Raw genomic sequence first — 15,990 nt, 5'->3', positions numbered from 1 at the left:
AGAGAGGGAGACAGAATTCAAAGCAGGCTCCAGGCTCGAGCTGTTGGCACAGAGCCCAATGCCGGGCTCCAACTCAACAGTGAGACCATGACCTGAACCGAAGTTGGACGCTTAACCAACTGAGCCACCCAGCCACCGCACTAGTGTTTTTCTTATATAAAATTGTCTGTCTGCTTGCACTAAAATGTAAATACCACAAGATCACTCACCACTGGTATGGAATAGGTCTCATTTGTTGCAGTAATGAATGAGTGAAAATGGACCCGAAGTCCCTGAACATACCCCTCCTAAAAGGAAACAGGTAAAGAGAACTCAGTTCCTAAGTTCCTGGGCTCCTTACTAGGCTTCTTGTTCAGAACACACTGTCAGTTGCTCCAGTAATCTGTTGAAATTCTTCCTAGTACTTAATCTGGTGCTTTTCTTCTTTGTTTTTCTTTCACCTTGTACTAGGCTGTAAGCTCCTCGAGAGCAAGCCTCATGGTCTTGTTTGCCACTGTCTCCATAGTGTCTGCAGCAGTGCTTAGCACAGAGATACCCGGCATTTATTGAAGGAAAAAATGAAGGATCAGGTTTACTTTGTCTGCTAGCTCTCTGGTGCCTACCACAGAGTTAGGCACATAACAGGTGCCCAGAAACTTGAGCGGTTACTGTGTGAGGCCATTCTGAATATAATTGCTATTGGTAGATCTGTGTTCTGATCCTAGAATTGGGGACAGGAAAGCAGTTTGGAACTAAGACTCTTTCAAGAATGTTTTGAGCTACACTATAAAGGTGTTTAGAATGTGATTTCTACAGCCTGAAATTATGTATTATACAGATTTCCCCAGTCCTCATTCAAGAGAGAAATCCAGCTATTTAGAATTCTACCCCTAAATAGCAGACGGGAAGACACATTTTATTTTTATTCTGTTCCAATTTTAATACATGTACTGAATCAGTCAGCGAGTCAGTGGGTATTTATTGAGCCCCTTCAGGTACAGAGTACTACTTTGATTGAGCTATTGAGTTTGAAATGTTAATCACATTGTTAAACCAAAACTGAATCCCCAAGTAGTTTCAAGTGTTGTACAAGTTCCTGTAGACTGTATTTTGTGATGATGGGCTTTTACTTTATAATGTATGTTCCCACTTGGTCAGCAACCAAAGTTCAGTAAATACCCAACGTGTTATTTTTTTTACCAAAATGAAATCTTTCAGGGGTCCTTGATCATTAGCCTCCTCCTTGTCCAATTGTTGAGGGGTTATGTTATGACTACTGCATCTTTTCGTTTATTTAAGATTTTGGATCTTGTAGCTGCCAAGAGTAGGGTAAGCAATAATACTTACCCTTCCCTCTTTGGCACTAGTGTTTAAATTGAGCAGAGAAAAAAGAGATATTACTACTCTTTCCAGATCTCGGTTCTTTCCAAAGTGCTGTAGTTCCCTTTCTTCTTGTGAGCTGACAGGGTATGATGTCTGGAGTGCCTTCATACCATCAGCAGCCATAGAGTCTGTGAAGGAAGCATTCATTCTCCAGATTCCGTTGTCATTTTTTGTTACTCTCTTCCTTTCAGATTTCTCTGTTGACTTCTGCAGTAAACCACCTCAAAGCCAATGTTAAGTCTGCTGCAGACTTAATTAGCTTGCCTGCCACTGTAGAGGGACTTCAGAAGGTAAGTGCTGCATTTGGGCACTGAGATTAACCTGTTGCTGTAATTTTAGCTTCTTACAAGTTTTCTTTGAAAGCATGGCATTTGAAATCCTCTGGCCCAGGAGGGCAGTAATAGAGTATATCACTGTGTTCTGAACAGTTCAGAACATTTCTGTTTTAGTTTGGTTAGTTGGGCCTTTAATTTGCAACAGGTGAGTTTAGTTGTGGTTTGTACGGATTCACACCTTTTTATTTGCCTCCCTGAATCCCAGGATTTCTCTTCGGGGACTCTTAGGTTAACAAACGTGGGTTTGCTTCTCATCACTTGCCTTTTCAATTCATCATCCACAATGTCTTCATGAAAGCAGACCACTTGTACAGGAGAGTTGCTCTAAATTGCTATTTTTTTTCTTGGTTAAGAGGTTGTTTAAAAACAACACTAATTTGAGGGAAATGCAAGAATTAAAAGTTTAGGATATGATAGGTATTGGCAAGGATGTGGAGCAAAGAAAACTTTCAAAGACTCCTGCTGGGAGTATAAATTGGTAAAAAGCATTTTGGAAAACACTATATATTTTTTTATAAAGGTAAAGGTGCACATACTCTAAGCAATTCACTCCTAGGTATATATCCTAAACTCTAGGGCCTAGGCAAAAAATAATTTGGAATTTTTGTTTACTTGATCCCTAGGATTCAGGCCCAGAGCAGGTGGCAGTGACAAACCAGGTGAATAATATAAAGTGATCTGTAGAGCTGAATAGGGAGAGTGGCCACGGGTAGGAAGGAGAAAAAGGTGCCTAATTGAGACACAAGCAACATCAGCCCCTGCAGCAGGAAACGAAAGGGATTCTGGAGCAAGGGAGCCTTAAAAAAATGGGTGCCAAATCTAGGATCTTTGACTTTTAAAAATTAGTGTGTGATAAGTTTTATTATATGCCAGGCTCTATAAACATATAAATCATTTCCACAAAGGAGTGAAACACTACTATGTCACATGCAGAAACAGAACTTTGTATTTTATAGCCATACCACCCATGTGTGCTCAGTCTCCATAGTTTCCTGTTTATCCAAGATGGTCATCTGCTTACAATTTAAAGTGGGGGAGGGAGAAGGCAGGGAGACAACCATAATAAAGTAAGTTCTTCTTGTCATCATTCCCAAGGGTCCAATGGAAAAAAGGTAGGCTTCTGTAATCTTTAGCACAGAAACAACTCTGGCAGTCTTGCGTTAGAAAACGCCATTGAGGGGTGCCTGGGTGGCTCAGGCAGTTAAGCGTCTGGCTTCAGCTCAAGTCATTGTCTTGAAGTTCATGAGTTCGAGCCCTCCATTAGGCTCTCTGCTGTCAGTGCGGAGTTCTCTTCGGATTCTCTCTCCTCCTCTCTCTTCCCCTCCCCCACTTGCTCGCGCTCTCTGTCTCTCAAAAATAAATATTAAAAAAAGTTGGTTTATTGCACTTATTAATTCAATAAACATTTGGGGAGCTTCCTCCAGTTTGTGCCAGGCATTTTGCAAGTGGTAAGAATACTAGTTTCAGGGTTTTGCTCTGGAATTCACATGGCTCTGTCAGCTGCTTCCTTAAAAAAAAATCTTAAACAAGAGCTTACTGTCTTGCATCCTAATGGGCTCGTACATCCAACAAGAGAGGATTCTCTAACAGTAGATGTCTTTGAACACCCATCACTTCTGTTAACAACAGTTTGCATAGATAACATCCCAACTTAGAGACTTGTACCAGTGTGTTTTCTCTTTGCAAATCTGTGTGTTTATAATGTCAGATAACTACTTTTAATACAAGTGGCTCAGTTTTGAAGTGGTAGGTCATCTCAGATACCTGACTTCAGTGTATCTCGTTGATTTTTTTAAATGTTGAAAATGTCGTCTCTTGGTCTTTTGGATTCTTGGCTGTCAGTGTAATAAAAACAACCTTGGTTAGAAATACTAACATATTTAGTATAAAACCAATAAAACTGTCAGTATATCTTAATAAAAGGCGAACATCCACCAAACAGTAACACTCTTTTGGATGTTCCCTTAGGACAGGTCTTTTTAAAGTGATGGTTTCAGAATCATGTTTCCCAAGTCCCCAGTCCACTTGGGCTCCTTAAACCTAATGAAGACAAAGTAAGCCACTACTCACGGCTCATTCCACTCAGCAGATGCTGATGGGATTCTAAAGCAAAGGAGGAACAAACGCTGCCAAATGGAATTTTTCCTTCATCTCTGCAACACTGGGTTTCCCAAAGCCAATAATGCTTCCACCCATTTTCATTTAAAAGCCCTCATTTGCTCCTGACACAGTGGCAATCTGCAGTGTTAGCTGTGGCCTTCTGCCTGTCTGCTCTACCACAGGGCTTAGTAAGGGCCATTGGTAAGAGAACCTTATCTGTGGGTTCCAGATTTATGAACTAGAATTTTTTTTTAAGACAAAGACTTAGTTTTTCTCTAGGAAAAGTCCTTTAAATTGGGAAAATTATTTGTTTTACATATATAATTTTATATATACAGGTGATCTTTGAACAACGTAGGTTTGAGCTGTGCAGTCCACTTGTACATCAATTTTTTTTTCAGTAAATACAGTACAGTCCTGTAAATGAATTTTTTTAATGATTTTTTTTTCTTTTTTGTTATTTATTTTGAGAGAGCAAGCACGTGCACACGGGAGAGGGACAGAGAGAGAGGGAGAGAGAATCCCAAGCAGGCACCACTGTGTCAGCATAGAGCCCAGTGCAGGGCTCGAACCCACAGACTGTGAGATCATGACCTGAGCTGAGACCAAGAGTCGGGCACTTAACTGACTGAGCCATCCACCCGCCCCTCTCTTTTGATTTTCTTAACAACAGTATCTTTATTGTAAAAATATAGTGTATAATACATATAATATACAAAATATGTGTTAAGTGCTTATGCTATTGGTAGGCTTCTGGTCAACAACAGGCTATTTGTAGTTAAGTTTTTGGGGAGTTAGAAGTTATATGTAGATTTTCAATTGCATAAGGGGTCCGCACCCTAACCCCTGCATTATTGAAGAGTCAACTGTATATAAACATAAACGTGTAGATTCCTGTTAATTGTCTCTGCATACGCTACATGAAATTCAATTTGAAGAGGCTTGAAATAATTAAAAGCACCGGTCAGTTCTTACCCTAAAATTACAGGGATAGACCACTGCACTCCCAAAAGAATGGCGAAAATTGAAAAGACTGAAGGTAGCAGTATTGATGAGAATATGAGGGAACTGGAATTCTCCTACATTGCCAATAGGAATGTAAAATGGTATAATCATTCTAGAACAGATCTTGGCAGCTTTTTAAATTAAGTAAAGCATATATCTACCATATGATTAGCCATTCACCTCCTAGGTATGATGGTGATAAGAAAGCATATGATGAAGGGAAATGAAAACATATGCCCACATAAAGACTTGTACATGAATTCTGAAGGCAGCTTTATTTGTACTAGTCAGATAGAGAAAACAACCCATAAATGTCCATCAACAGATGAGTAGTTAAATTGTGTTGTATCCGTATGATGGAATGCTTCTCAGCAACAAGCTAAGTGGCTACGGCATGGGTTAATCTTAAACTAATGAAGCTAAGTCAAAGAAGCCATACCAATAAAACAAAAAATGAAACCAAAAAAAAAAAAAAAACCCCACATGCTCACTCACTGGTCCCCTTTATACAAAATTCTAGAAAGTGCAAACTGATATATAGTGGATCAGTGGTTGCTGGAGGGCAGGAGAAGAAGAATTACAAAGGGGCTTGAGGAAACTTGGGAGTGATGAATGTTTATTATATCGATTGTGCTAATGGTTTCCCAGGTGTGTATATATATGTCAAAACTTACCAACTTACACATTTTGAATATGTGAAGTTTATTGTATATCAGTCATATCTTTAAAAAACTATTAAAGTTTTTAAAAAGGAAAACACACTGACCTTACAACATGTTTCTGTTCAGAGCGTAGCTACCATTGGCAATACGTTAAACAGTGTCCATCTCGCTGTGGAGGCAGTACAGAAAACCATGGATGAACACAAGAAAACCATGGACTTACTGCAGAGTGATATGGTAAGGAAATCTACAAATGCTGCAGGAAGTCAGCATTCTGCTCACCCTCTCCTGTGTAATTGGAGTGATGCCAGTTATCCATTTGTCTAAACAGACCCTACTAAGCACCTTGTTAAAAGATGTAATCTGTAAATTAAGCAGTTAAGCTGGATAAAATTAAAAGCTGAGTCTTCTACGAACATAGTGGAAAAAATAGTAAGATACAGTTCATGGGTGGAATGGGTAGGAAAGAAAATGGGGAAGAAGGAAAGGGAAGTGTCACAAGTATTGATTGCTACATAACAGATCACCCTAAACTTTGTGGCTTAAAACAACATGTTATTATTTCTCACTATTTTGTGGGTCAGGAATTTGGGCAGAATGCAGCCATGCGTGTGACTTCGGCCTGCACCACATGAAACAGAAGAATACCCCCATCCCACTGAGCCCAGTCAACCCACAGAACCATGGGAAATAATAAATTGTTGTTTTAAGCCACAGAGCTTGGGGATGATATGTTATGCAGCAGCAGATAACTGAGACAGAAGCAAACCCCTGCAGTGCTCAAGAATTGTTTCCAGATGTCTCTTAGTGTTGTGCGGGTATAAGCTATCTGCAATCATTCAGAGGCCTTAATTCATCACCTAGTGGGTACTCTGCTCCATGAAAGATTTATGAAGGGTGAAAAAGATGGCACAACCTTCGCTGTCTTGCTGGGGAGATGAGTTATATGTACATGAGATTAGGACTATTCAAGAAACACAAAGATTCCCTAGATTCTCCACTAATTTCTAGGTCTATCGCACATGCTCTTCTCAAGCTTTGGAGTTTCGAGTTTAAACCAGGAAGTTTGTACCAAGGAGACCTGGGCTATATTAGAGCTCTAGAAAGGGGGGTTTTTCATTTCTTCAAAACAAGAACTCCTCACTGTTATTTAATGGGGCTGACCCAGAGGAAAAAGCATTGACCTGGTGTTCAGACACTCTGGATTCTAGTTCCAACTCTGCTGCTGAGTGGGAGATTCATAATAATAAAGATCCCTAATTTAGCAATTCTTTTATTACTATTATTTTAATATCTGGAACATTTTCTCAAAGTAATTAAATATGTTCCAAAATAACTTTTTTCCTAACTCAAAAATTCATGCTTTAGAGAACCATGGAGTTTTTTTCTCCCACCTCTCTTACTTTTTCTTTATTGTGCCTTTTATTTCTTATAAAAGGGTTGATAAATATCAAGGATTTCAGGGAAAACAATTTATTTCCCCCAGTTGCATTCTATTATAATTAAATCTGCCTCTTTTAAACTTCCATAGTTGCCTGTGGTAATCCTTCCATTGGCACATTATATACTGAATTAAGTCATAGGTACAGACTCTGAAAGATTAAGGCATGCAGAGTTTTTCCACTAGAGGGGAAAAGTGTATATAAACGTGTTACACTTCACCCTCTTCAGAGAGAGACCTGAGCAGTGGGAAGGGGATGGGAAAGGAAGGGTAACCTTCAGAAATAAATCTTGGCATGTGCTGTTAAAACTGAAAAACTAACTGTGGTGCGTGATTGGTTGTTGTATTCAATGCCCAAGGCCAGTGGTTACACAACTGGCTGCTCTTTGAATGTACAAACCTCTTTAATCCTGGGGAAATGATGAGACTAGCCAAGTTCGGACTGAGTTCTCAGGCCCCTGGGACGTTACAGTGATTCTACAGTTTCTCTGAGAGTACGGGTAATAGAGGCAAGGAGGACTGGTGTCTGGGGAGTTCATTGCATTCGGAGATGGAGAAACACTGGGAGGGTCTCAGTTCCCTGAGGTGTCTGGGTGCTGCTGATCCAGTCCACCCTTCAGGCTGGCATCCCCAAAAGTACCTGGTGCCCTCAGGGCCTAGCACAAGACTGGTCACACTATAGGCTCCTGGGAACTAATTGTTGATTAATCATGGATACCTCCTTTGGGAAGCTAGAAGGTTTTGGGACCATCCTAGATGGTAATTACTTGCCTGTACAAACCTCTATTCCTGTAAACAGAATCAGCACTTCTTGAAAGAGACCAGTGGAAGCAACCAGAGCAGTCCATCACCTTCAGCTACATCAGAAGTTGACAATAAAACCCACAGTGAGAATTTGAAACAGGTACTTTTTTGTCTCTGGCTTAACTCCCTGTGCCCACAGTGAACTCTGAGGGCCGCTTGAGTAGTTGGGCTCCATGTTGTGGCGCCTCATCCCATGCATATATTTGCCTGCCTGAGAGCTGAGTAGAAAGCAATGTGTGTCGCTGTCTTAGGAGTCTGAGATGTCATCCTGACTCTTCTTTGGCACTCTGCTTTTTTTCCCTGCATGTCCGTCAGTAGAGTAAATTCCTTTTCACATCTTAAAAGGCATAGAAGAACCAGATTATCCTGAAACTGTTTATGAAAAATAGTGATCTGAGCAAGTTAACATTTCTAAACTGTTAGAAAGCATTTTAGATGCTTTCTGAGACTAAAGACAAGAAGAGGAAAGAGGTTATTGAGTTCAGAATCACATGAAAGAGAATAAAGGAAATCTTCACTAAGAATTCCTGTCCTGAGTTTAATGCCCTCTAAAACCTATAGTCATCATTCCTTTTTAAGTAGCAATCAGTACTAGAGGATGTCAATAAAAATAATTGAATCTTGTACTAAATAATGCACTACTTGTTATGGTTTTGCTACATGAGCCAATTCAGTAATTGGTATTGTTCCTAAGGTAGTTTTGTTCTGACAAATTAGGTTAATGGGCGTTTCAGTTAATAACCCAGCAAGCTTTCCCGCCAGCAGGTGAGGTAAACATTGGGCAATCAATTCCCAAGCTCTCAGCTTTCTGGGACCAGAGAGTGAATCATGTAGTTAGTCCCCTTTCCTCCTCCTGTCTAGCTGAGGTCAAACAACTCCAGAGGGAGTAAACTCAGAGCAATTGAGAGTGGAAGGACAAAGCCAAGACAGACAATCGATGGTCTAAACCAGGAAAAGGAGTTTACTTCGGTCACGTGACATGGTAATGGTTGTTTAGTGCTGCTGGCCTGCTTGTCTAGTGTATGTCTTTTAGTTGGATTCCACAGTTTGATTTATTTCCACTCCAGGATATCCTGTACCTTCACAACTCTTTAGAGGAGCTAAACAGTGCCCTAGTGGGGTACCACAGACAGAACGATCTTAAACTCAAGAGAATGAATGAGACAGTCAGGAACCTTACCCAGAGAGTCAACTGGATAGAAACAGATCTGGTTGCTATGAGCAAGGTAGAAAAGCAAGCGAACCTGTCCCTCAGCATGGTAAGCCATTTCGGGTCTTTTGTGATATGTTCTGTGTTGCCGTGTGTTTTGTCTGCACGTGGATGACACTCCACAGACCTTTCAGATGCAGTCTCCTGGCATATTTGAGAGGCTACACCTGTGTGCTGTGCTTCATCCTGCCTCCTTTAATTTCCACACTAGCTCTGTGATGTGAATGGCACAGGCATAGTTAGCCCTGATCTGGAAAGAGAGATGTAGAGGGGGTTCAGTTGCTTGCCACGGCTTCACCACAAGCTGATGGCAGAAATGACAAGCCGCCTGTTGTGTTACCAGTGACCCATCTGGTAGAGAAGCTCTGGCACATGTTTCCAAGGGAGATCTCCTTGCTCTTTTTTAAGTTGTTAGGGGTGGGAACAATGACAGTGACAATAAGTGAAGAATCTTTTGCCATTTCATCAAGCCTGAACTTGGCTTTTCAGAGTTATCCTGCTTTGTCTGCATGTTAGGGGGGATCCTTTGCCATATAATGTGAGAAAGCCATTTAAAACAGACCAGGTCAGACCAGCTCCTCAACTTGAGAGATCATTGAGTCCATCCTCCCATTTCACATGAGGAAACAGTGACCTGAGTCATTGGTGCTGGCAGACCATGTGGTTTACTGGTTTTCATGGTATTGTTAATAAAATGTGTTTTTTTCTATATTGTCCTGAGATCCATGTGGATTGCTTTTTAATAGCTGCAGGCCCCACCCTTAAAGATTTCATACAACAAAGACACAGGCATATGTAAAGAAATGGAAACCTAAAACAGGGAATTGTAGCATAAATTCAAGTAAGCAGCAAAGCTAGAAGCAAGCCCACAAGTAAAGTTGAACTCCAGCACCCGGCAGGCAGGGTTTGAACTGACTCTGCCGCAGTGGAGCCTTGGTGGCTTGCCTGGCATGGCTTGGAGCGTGGAGTCAGAAGACCTGTCCCCACTCCTGCTTTACAAGGGCATGGATTTACTACAAAGCCGTGAGGATTAAAGGAGCCTTGTTTTATTTTACTTATTTATTTTTTAATGTTTTTATTTTTGAGAGGGAGAGGCAGAGAGAGAGAGAGAGAGAGAGAGAGAGAGAGAGAGAGAGAGAATCCCAACCAGGCTGTATGTGTCAGTGCATAGCCTGACACGGGGCTCAACTCATGAACTGTGAGATCATGACTTGAGCCGAAATCAAGAGTCGGACATTTAAAACTGACTTAGCCACCCAGGTGCCCTAAAGGAGCCTTATTTTAAAAAGCCCCTTTGAACTCAACTAAACTAAGTAGGGGCTAGGAATTTGGGGTGGTTTGATGAGTGTTGGGCCTTGAAGGTTCTCAAGGCTAATTGTGAGAATTTGCTGCCCCAGACTCCCCGTACAGTCCCTCCCCCTCCACTTTATTTTTCTCCAGAAGAAGAAATCGTTAATAGCACCGTTTGTCCTGCTGTTTTCTTCCAACAGCGTCATGCCTAGCCTGGCTCTGGGTATATAAGTCCCCTCACCTTCTGTACTTTAGAAGTATGAAAGTTTGTGAAGCGTCGGTTTCAGCTTTGTGTCTCAGCTGCCTTTCTCCCCCTCTCCTTCTCCTATTGGTATTTCTGTTGAAAGTGTCCTGAGAACCTTTCAGTTTGACTACTTTGTTTCAAAAGTGCTAGATGTTTAAGTTTTAATGTTTGCCTTTAATCTTGTTTTTACCTTTTAAGATGGATGATAGAGCCGCCACTCTAAAAAGAGAGTCCTTGCATCAAATGACCAACAGAACGGATACATTAAAAACCCAGAGCATAAAGGTAAATTACAGGGGGCTTCTTTTGAAGTAAGAATAATGCATCAGCATCTTTGTGCTTTTGAGGGGTGTCTGGCTGGTTCAGTCGGTACAATGTACAATTCTTGATCTTAGGGTGGTGAGTTCGAGCCCTGTGTTGGGGGTAGAGATTACTTAAAAAGAAAAAACACAACAGCATCTTTGTGCATTTGAGCAACTGTTTCTTTCTCGAAAGGAGCACATTGGTCTCGTTTGCTGAGACTTCAAGACAGAGTAATTAATAAATTAGTATATGAGTGAATAGGTGAATACTTTATCAGGCACCTACCCTGTGCCAAGCCCTTTTTGAGGAGCTGGGGTGACCACAGTGAGCAGGATAGACATGTGACCCTTATTCTGATGGAACTCAAAGTCCATCAGTCAGAAAATCATTACTACATAATTGAACAGATAATTACTGTGAGTATGATACCTGCTACAAAGGAAAATTACAGGGTATGATGAGGGTGTTAACAGAGGTCAGGAAAGCTTCCCTAAGGAAATTACTTTTAAGCTATGACAGTAGGTTATCTGTACTAACAACAGAGAACAGAGGCATAGATCATCTAAAACTGTTGTCTAACCTAAACATTATTTTTAGATTGCAGTCTCAGTACTTACATAGTCCATTTAAACTTCAGCCAGTTCCTTTCACCTTGTACCTTCCTGTTTTGTTTTGTTTTTTTTTAAGTTCTTCCCTGACATACTGTCAAGATAAGACAATCTGTGATATGCTTTGATATCCCAGGAAATAAAGTTTATTTGTTAACATTCTCTGTGATTAGAGTATTGTTTAATACTATAAGATCTGGGCTATAAAGTAAAAGCCAGGAAGATTGTGGCTAAGTGGCTAAAATACCACCTCAGATGCATATTGTGTGTGAGAAGCTCAAGGATATGAGGTTCAGAGGAAATGAACTTGGAAATGAACCATAGGACAGGCAGTTTTCAATGTAATACTTTGTATCTATATTTGTTCTTCCTTAACTATTGCCCAGATATATTAAGATTTTAATACTTTGTGATCTCGGCTTTTGTTGCATTTTCTAACTACTTCTATAAAAAATAAATAAATAAAAATACCTCACCTGGGGAATGACAAGAAAAATTGAAGATCCAGATACAAATGTTGAACACAAAAAGTAACAGGTGGTTACTGATGGAAACTAGTGATTTTAGCAGCGGTTCATATTTTAACAGTAAACGTCAGAATCAAATAAACATCAGAATCATGCACATTTTTTGTCTAAATTTCCTGGTTTTGTTTTCAGACCCTTTATGTTTTTAACTGTCATCCCAGTGTATTGGTCCCTCTGTCCTACTTAATTTACACATCCTAACCAGATATAATTTCTCTTTAATTTCTTCATAAATTCCTCAAGTATTTAGTACCTAGTTTTAGTCATCTATGTCCATATATTAGCCCCTTAATAAGCCCGAGTGATCTTCTATATGATAACTATTAGAGTAGAAATGAAGGTCAGAGAAATAATTGAATAAAAAAAAAAAACACGTAATGAGTTGGTATTCTGACTGAACACTTGATCAGGACCTTTCACACTAGCCTAAGCAGTTAGAAAAGCCTAATAAGCCTTTGGCGCCTGGGTGGCTCAGTCAGTTGAGCATCCGACTCTTGATTTTCGCTCAGATCACGATCCCAAGGTCATGGGATCAAGCCTTGTGTCAGTCTCCATGCTGTGCATGAAGCCTGTTTAAGATTCTCTCGCTCTCTCTCTTTTCCTCTCCCTCTCCTCTTCTCCCCTCTCCCCCGCTATGCTTTTTCTCTCTCTTTTAAATTTGAAAAAAAAAAAAAAAATTTAAAAAGCCTAAGCCTCATAGAAACCAGACTTCTCTCTTTTTATAATTAAATATATTTTTTGTGTGCCACTCTGGATCATCCTGGAAATGAGGGAAGGGTGTAGGGAAAAACTTTTTTAATTTTTTTTTAACATTTATTTATTTTTGAGACAGACAGAGCATGAATGGGGGAGGGTCAGAGAGAGAGGGAGACACAGAATCTGAAACAGGCTCCAGGCTCTGAGCTGTCAGCACAGAGCCCGACGCCGGGCTCGAACTCATGGACCGCGAGATCATGACCTGAGCCGAAGTTGGGTGCTTAACCGACTGAGCCACCCAGGCGCCCCTGGAAAATCTTTTTTAAAAGATGTAAGTAAGTCAAACTTGGAATTAGAAATTTTACAGCTCTCCTACAGCTCCTCCTGCTCCTACAGCTCCTGCCACCACTTGAACCCTCAGGGGTGGGGGAGAGGGGGACAAAGAAAAGCCAGGGTTTGTTGCCTTTTTTCTTTTTTTTTTTTTTTTAAGGTGATAAGAGCATAAAACTCTACCTAAAGTTATCTAGTCACAAGGTAAAGTAAGATATTCAGGAAAATTATTTAGTGTGAAATAGCTCCTAGAAAATAATATCTACTCATTTAGGAAATGGGTGTTACATGGGCACCTGAGCAAGGGTACATTTCCTTTACTGCTGACACATGCCTGCCTTCCGCCATCAGCCAAACATTCACAGTGGATCTCACATTGCCTGTCGCATAATGTCCCCTAATGGTCTAGTCTCAAATCCAGCTAGGCCCTCATCAACTCTGAGTACCAAAGGTATCTCTAGTATTTGTTGATTCATTCCTTCATTACCTTTAATAGGGAACCTACTGGAAGTCAAGCACTTCCTGCTAAATAGGCTCGGGGAACATAACAAAGAATCAAGTAAGGTCTTCTCTCCACCCTAAGCCTCTGTGGTCTTTATTTTGGACAGAAAGAAGATAGTTCAGATTCTCAAGTATCCAAGCTCAGAGAGAGACTGCAGCTGATCAGTGCTCTCACAAACAAGCCTGAGAGCAACAGGCCACCAGACACCACCGACAAAGGTGAGATACTCAGGGCTGGCTTCTGCATGTCTCACGTAAGCTTGGGCAGCTCGCCTCCCACACAGGGAGTGGGGACAGGTGTTCCAGCAGGACTGATCAGACCGAGGGAATGATGCCTGAGTGCACCGAGATGAAGATGATACACTTTGGTTTCATTTAGGAAAAACCATTTTGTACATGATTTGTATTCCAGTCTATTAAGGAAAGAATGGGTAATGTTTAGCTTGAAATAGACTTCTCCATGCTGTCTGCATCCAATTATGGGCAAAAATGTAACTGTCATAGTATATATTAAACCAGCCCTATATGTTGTTTACGGAAGTCTTTTCATTACTCTAAGTGCATAAAATTTACTTAAAAATAAATATTAGTCCTTCTGAAAAACCATTAGCAAATAATGATGGGATCATTGAGTTGGAAAGGCCCTTGGCTTTAGGGAGGGACATACCTAATCAATATTAGCAGATGCCTCAAGGACATAACTAAAGCACTGGACTGGATTGGCTTTGGCCCCTACCCCCCACAAATATTTTTCATTTTGGGGAAAACATTACATCCTCTCTTACTCTCTTTTGGGTAGGGGAACAGTCTACAATGGGAGGCCTTGTCCTAACATCATGCTACATAATTGTGTGACAGCCCTCTTTCAGCACCAGCTGATCTGGTGGCACATACCCCACATCAGACTTATGGTATGGCTCCTAGGATATCAGACATCCAATGCTATTCTCACTTGCAGCTTAAACTCTTAGCATCTAAACCTATGTAAAGCTAACTTGTACTAGAAGAGCTTCCCATGGGACCACAGCTTAAACCTTAATGTTATAGGATACTGTATGATCTTCACTTACCCACACAATGTATCTCAATCCATGCCTTTAACTTCACACAGTCACTGTGCTACTTGGTATGTATGTAATTACCCTAAAAGGTGACCTTTAGTACTGGTTTATTTTGGTGTCAGGTTTGATAGTACTATAAAACAATATATGTTTGTTACAGAGCAAGTACAGAGTTTCACATCAAAGCCATCAGCATTGCCAAAATCTCCACCGTCTTATGGAGATCACATTGAGAAAACTGCCCAGCTAAGACCTATTGCCCTACCAGGAATTTCTAGCATCAAAGGTAAATGCTTAGGGGCGCCTGGGTGGCCCAGTCGGTTGAGCTTCCGACTTCAGCTCAGGTCATGATCTCACAGCTCATGAGTTCAAGCCCCGCGTAGGGCTCTGTGCTGACAGCTTGGAGCCTGGAGCCTGCTTCCAATTCTGTCTCCCTCTCTCTCTGCCCCTAACCCAGTTTCATTCTGTCTCTGTCTCTCTCCAAAATAAACATTAAAAAAAATTTTTTTTTAAAAAGGTAAATGTTTATACCATGGAATAATAGGGGAAATGTTCAAAGCTATAAATTTTTTATTTTTTTAACTTATAAGAAAAAAAATTATAATTCTTTTATATATAATTATATAATTATAATTAACACTGAGTACTTTCTGTGAGCCAGATACTTGGTATGATATGCATTATATTATATATTATTATTATATAATATATATATTATATTATATAATACTCTGGACAATCCTGGGAACATAAATATTCATGTATTCTACCCATTTTATTGGTAGGGAAACTGCCTAAGTCCACACAGCAAGTATTAGGCTAAAGCAAAATTCACACCAAGACAGCCTGACACCCAAGTTTGCACTCTCAACCAATGCACTGTAGAGTCTTCATTCATTCAGTGAGTGCCTAATTAGACCCAGTGCTAAGCAGTAAAAATACAGTGTAAGACATGATCTCACTTTCCTCAAGGATGTGACAGTCTAGTGGAGAAGGCAAACAAGCAACCATAATACCCTGAGATAGCAAATACTGTTTGCTAAGGCCCTCTAAAAAATGAGGGGTCCTCTGGCTGAAAACCAGCAAGATAAACAGTAGGAAGGATATGATTCACAGAAAAACCATGTTTGCCTTGCTTTCAGCAGTGTGTGCTATCCTTCGTGGTGATGTTTAGAGTCTCCTGATTTTGCATTCGCTAACTGCTTGGAAAATCACCCATTCCTGTCCACCTACATTTGTCTGGCTCTCCACCTTAACTTAGATACCATTCCACCAGAAAACATTTTCTTACCTCCCAGGACTGGATTAGGTTCTTCCTGTGTATGCTCTTTTATAATATCTTATGTTTGCCCCTGTGTAACACATGTCACTGTGTTGTAATTTCCTGGGGAGATAGAAAATTGGCTTTACTCCCAGCCCCTAGCATAATGCCTGGTACACGTGAATATTTGTTAGGTGAATGAGTTATCTACAGCCTACAATTAATGTGTAAAGCATAGAAGACTTAAATT

At 40.5% G+C, this 15,990-nt stretch overlaps 1 protein-coding gene across 2 annotated transcripts in view; it reads left to right on the top strand.

Moving 5' to 3' along the window:
• Positions 1-15,990, top strand: part of EFCAB14 (EF-hand calcium binding domain 14) — a 38,780-nt gene that overhangs the window by 17,137 nt on the left and 5,653 nt on the right. The window contains exons 4-10 of one of the 2 annotated variants that reach the window (XM_030323797.1): positions 1,554-1,652; positions 5,591-5,701; positions 7,705-7,809; positions 8,777-8,968; positions 10,652-10,738; positions 13,526-13,637; positions 14,640-14,765. In XM_030323797.1, coding sequence (XP_030179657.1) covers positions 1,554-1,652; positions 5,591-5,701; positions 7,705-7,809; positions 8,777-8,968; positions 10,652-10,738; positions 13,526-13,637; positions 14,640-14,765 — 832 coding nt within the window. The remainder of the gene's footprint in view (positions 1-1,553; positions 1,653-5,590; positions 5,702-7,704; positions 7,810-8,776; positions 8,969-10,651; positions 10,739-13,525; positions 13,638-14,639; positions 14,766-15,990) is intronic. The other variant, XM_030323798.1, reaches the window with a different exon arrangement.

Source organism: Lynx canadensis, chromosome C1, assembly GCF_007474595.2.
Source record: "Lynx canadensis isolate LIC74 chromosome C1, mLynCan4.pri.v2, whole genome shotgun sequence".
Taxonomy (NCBI): Eukaryota; Metazoa; Chordata; class Mammalia; order Carnivora; family Felidae; genus Lynx; species Lynx canadensis.
The sequence above is the reverse complement of the archived record's forward strand: the minus strand, read 5'-3'. Positions and strand labels throughout refer to the sequence as shown.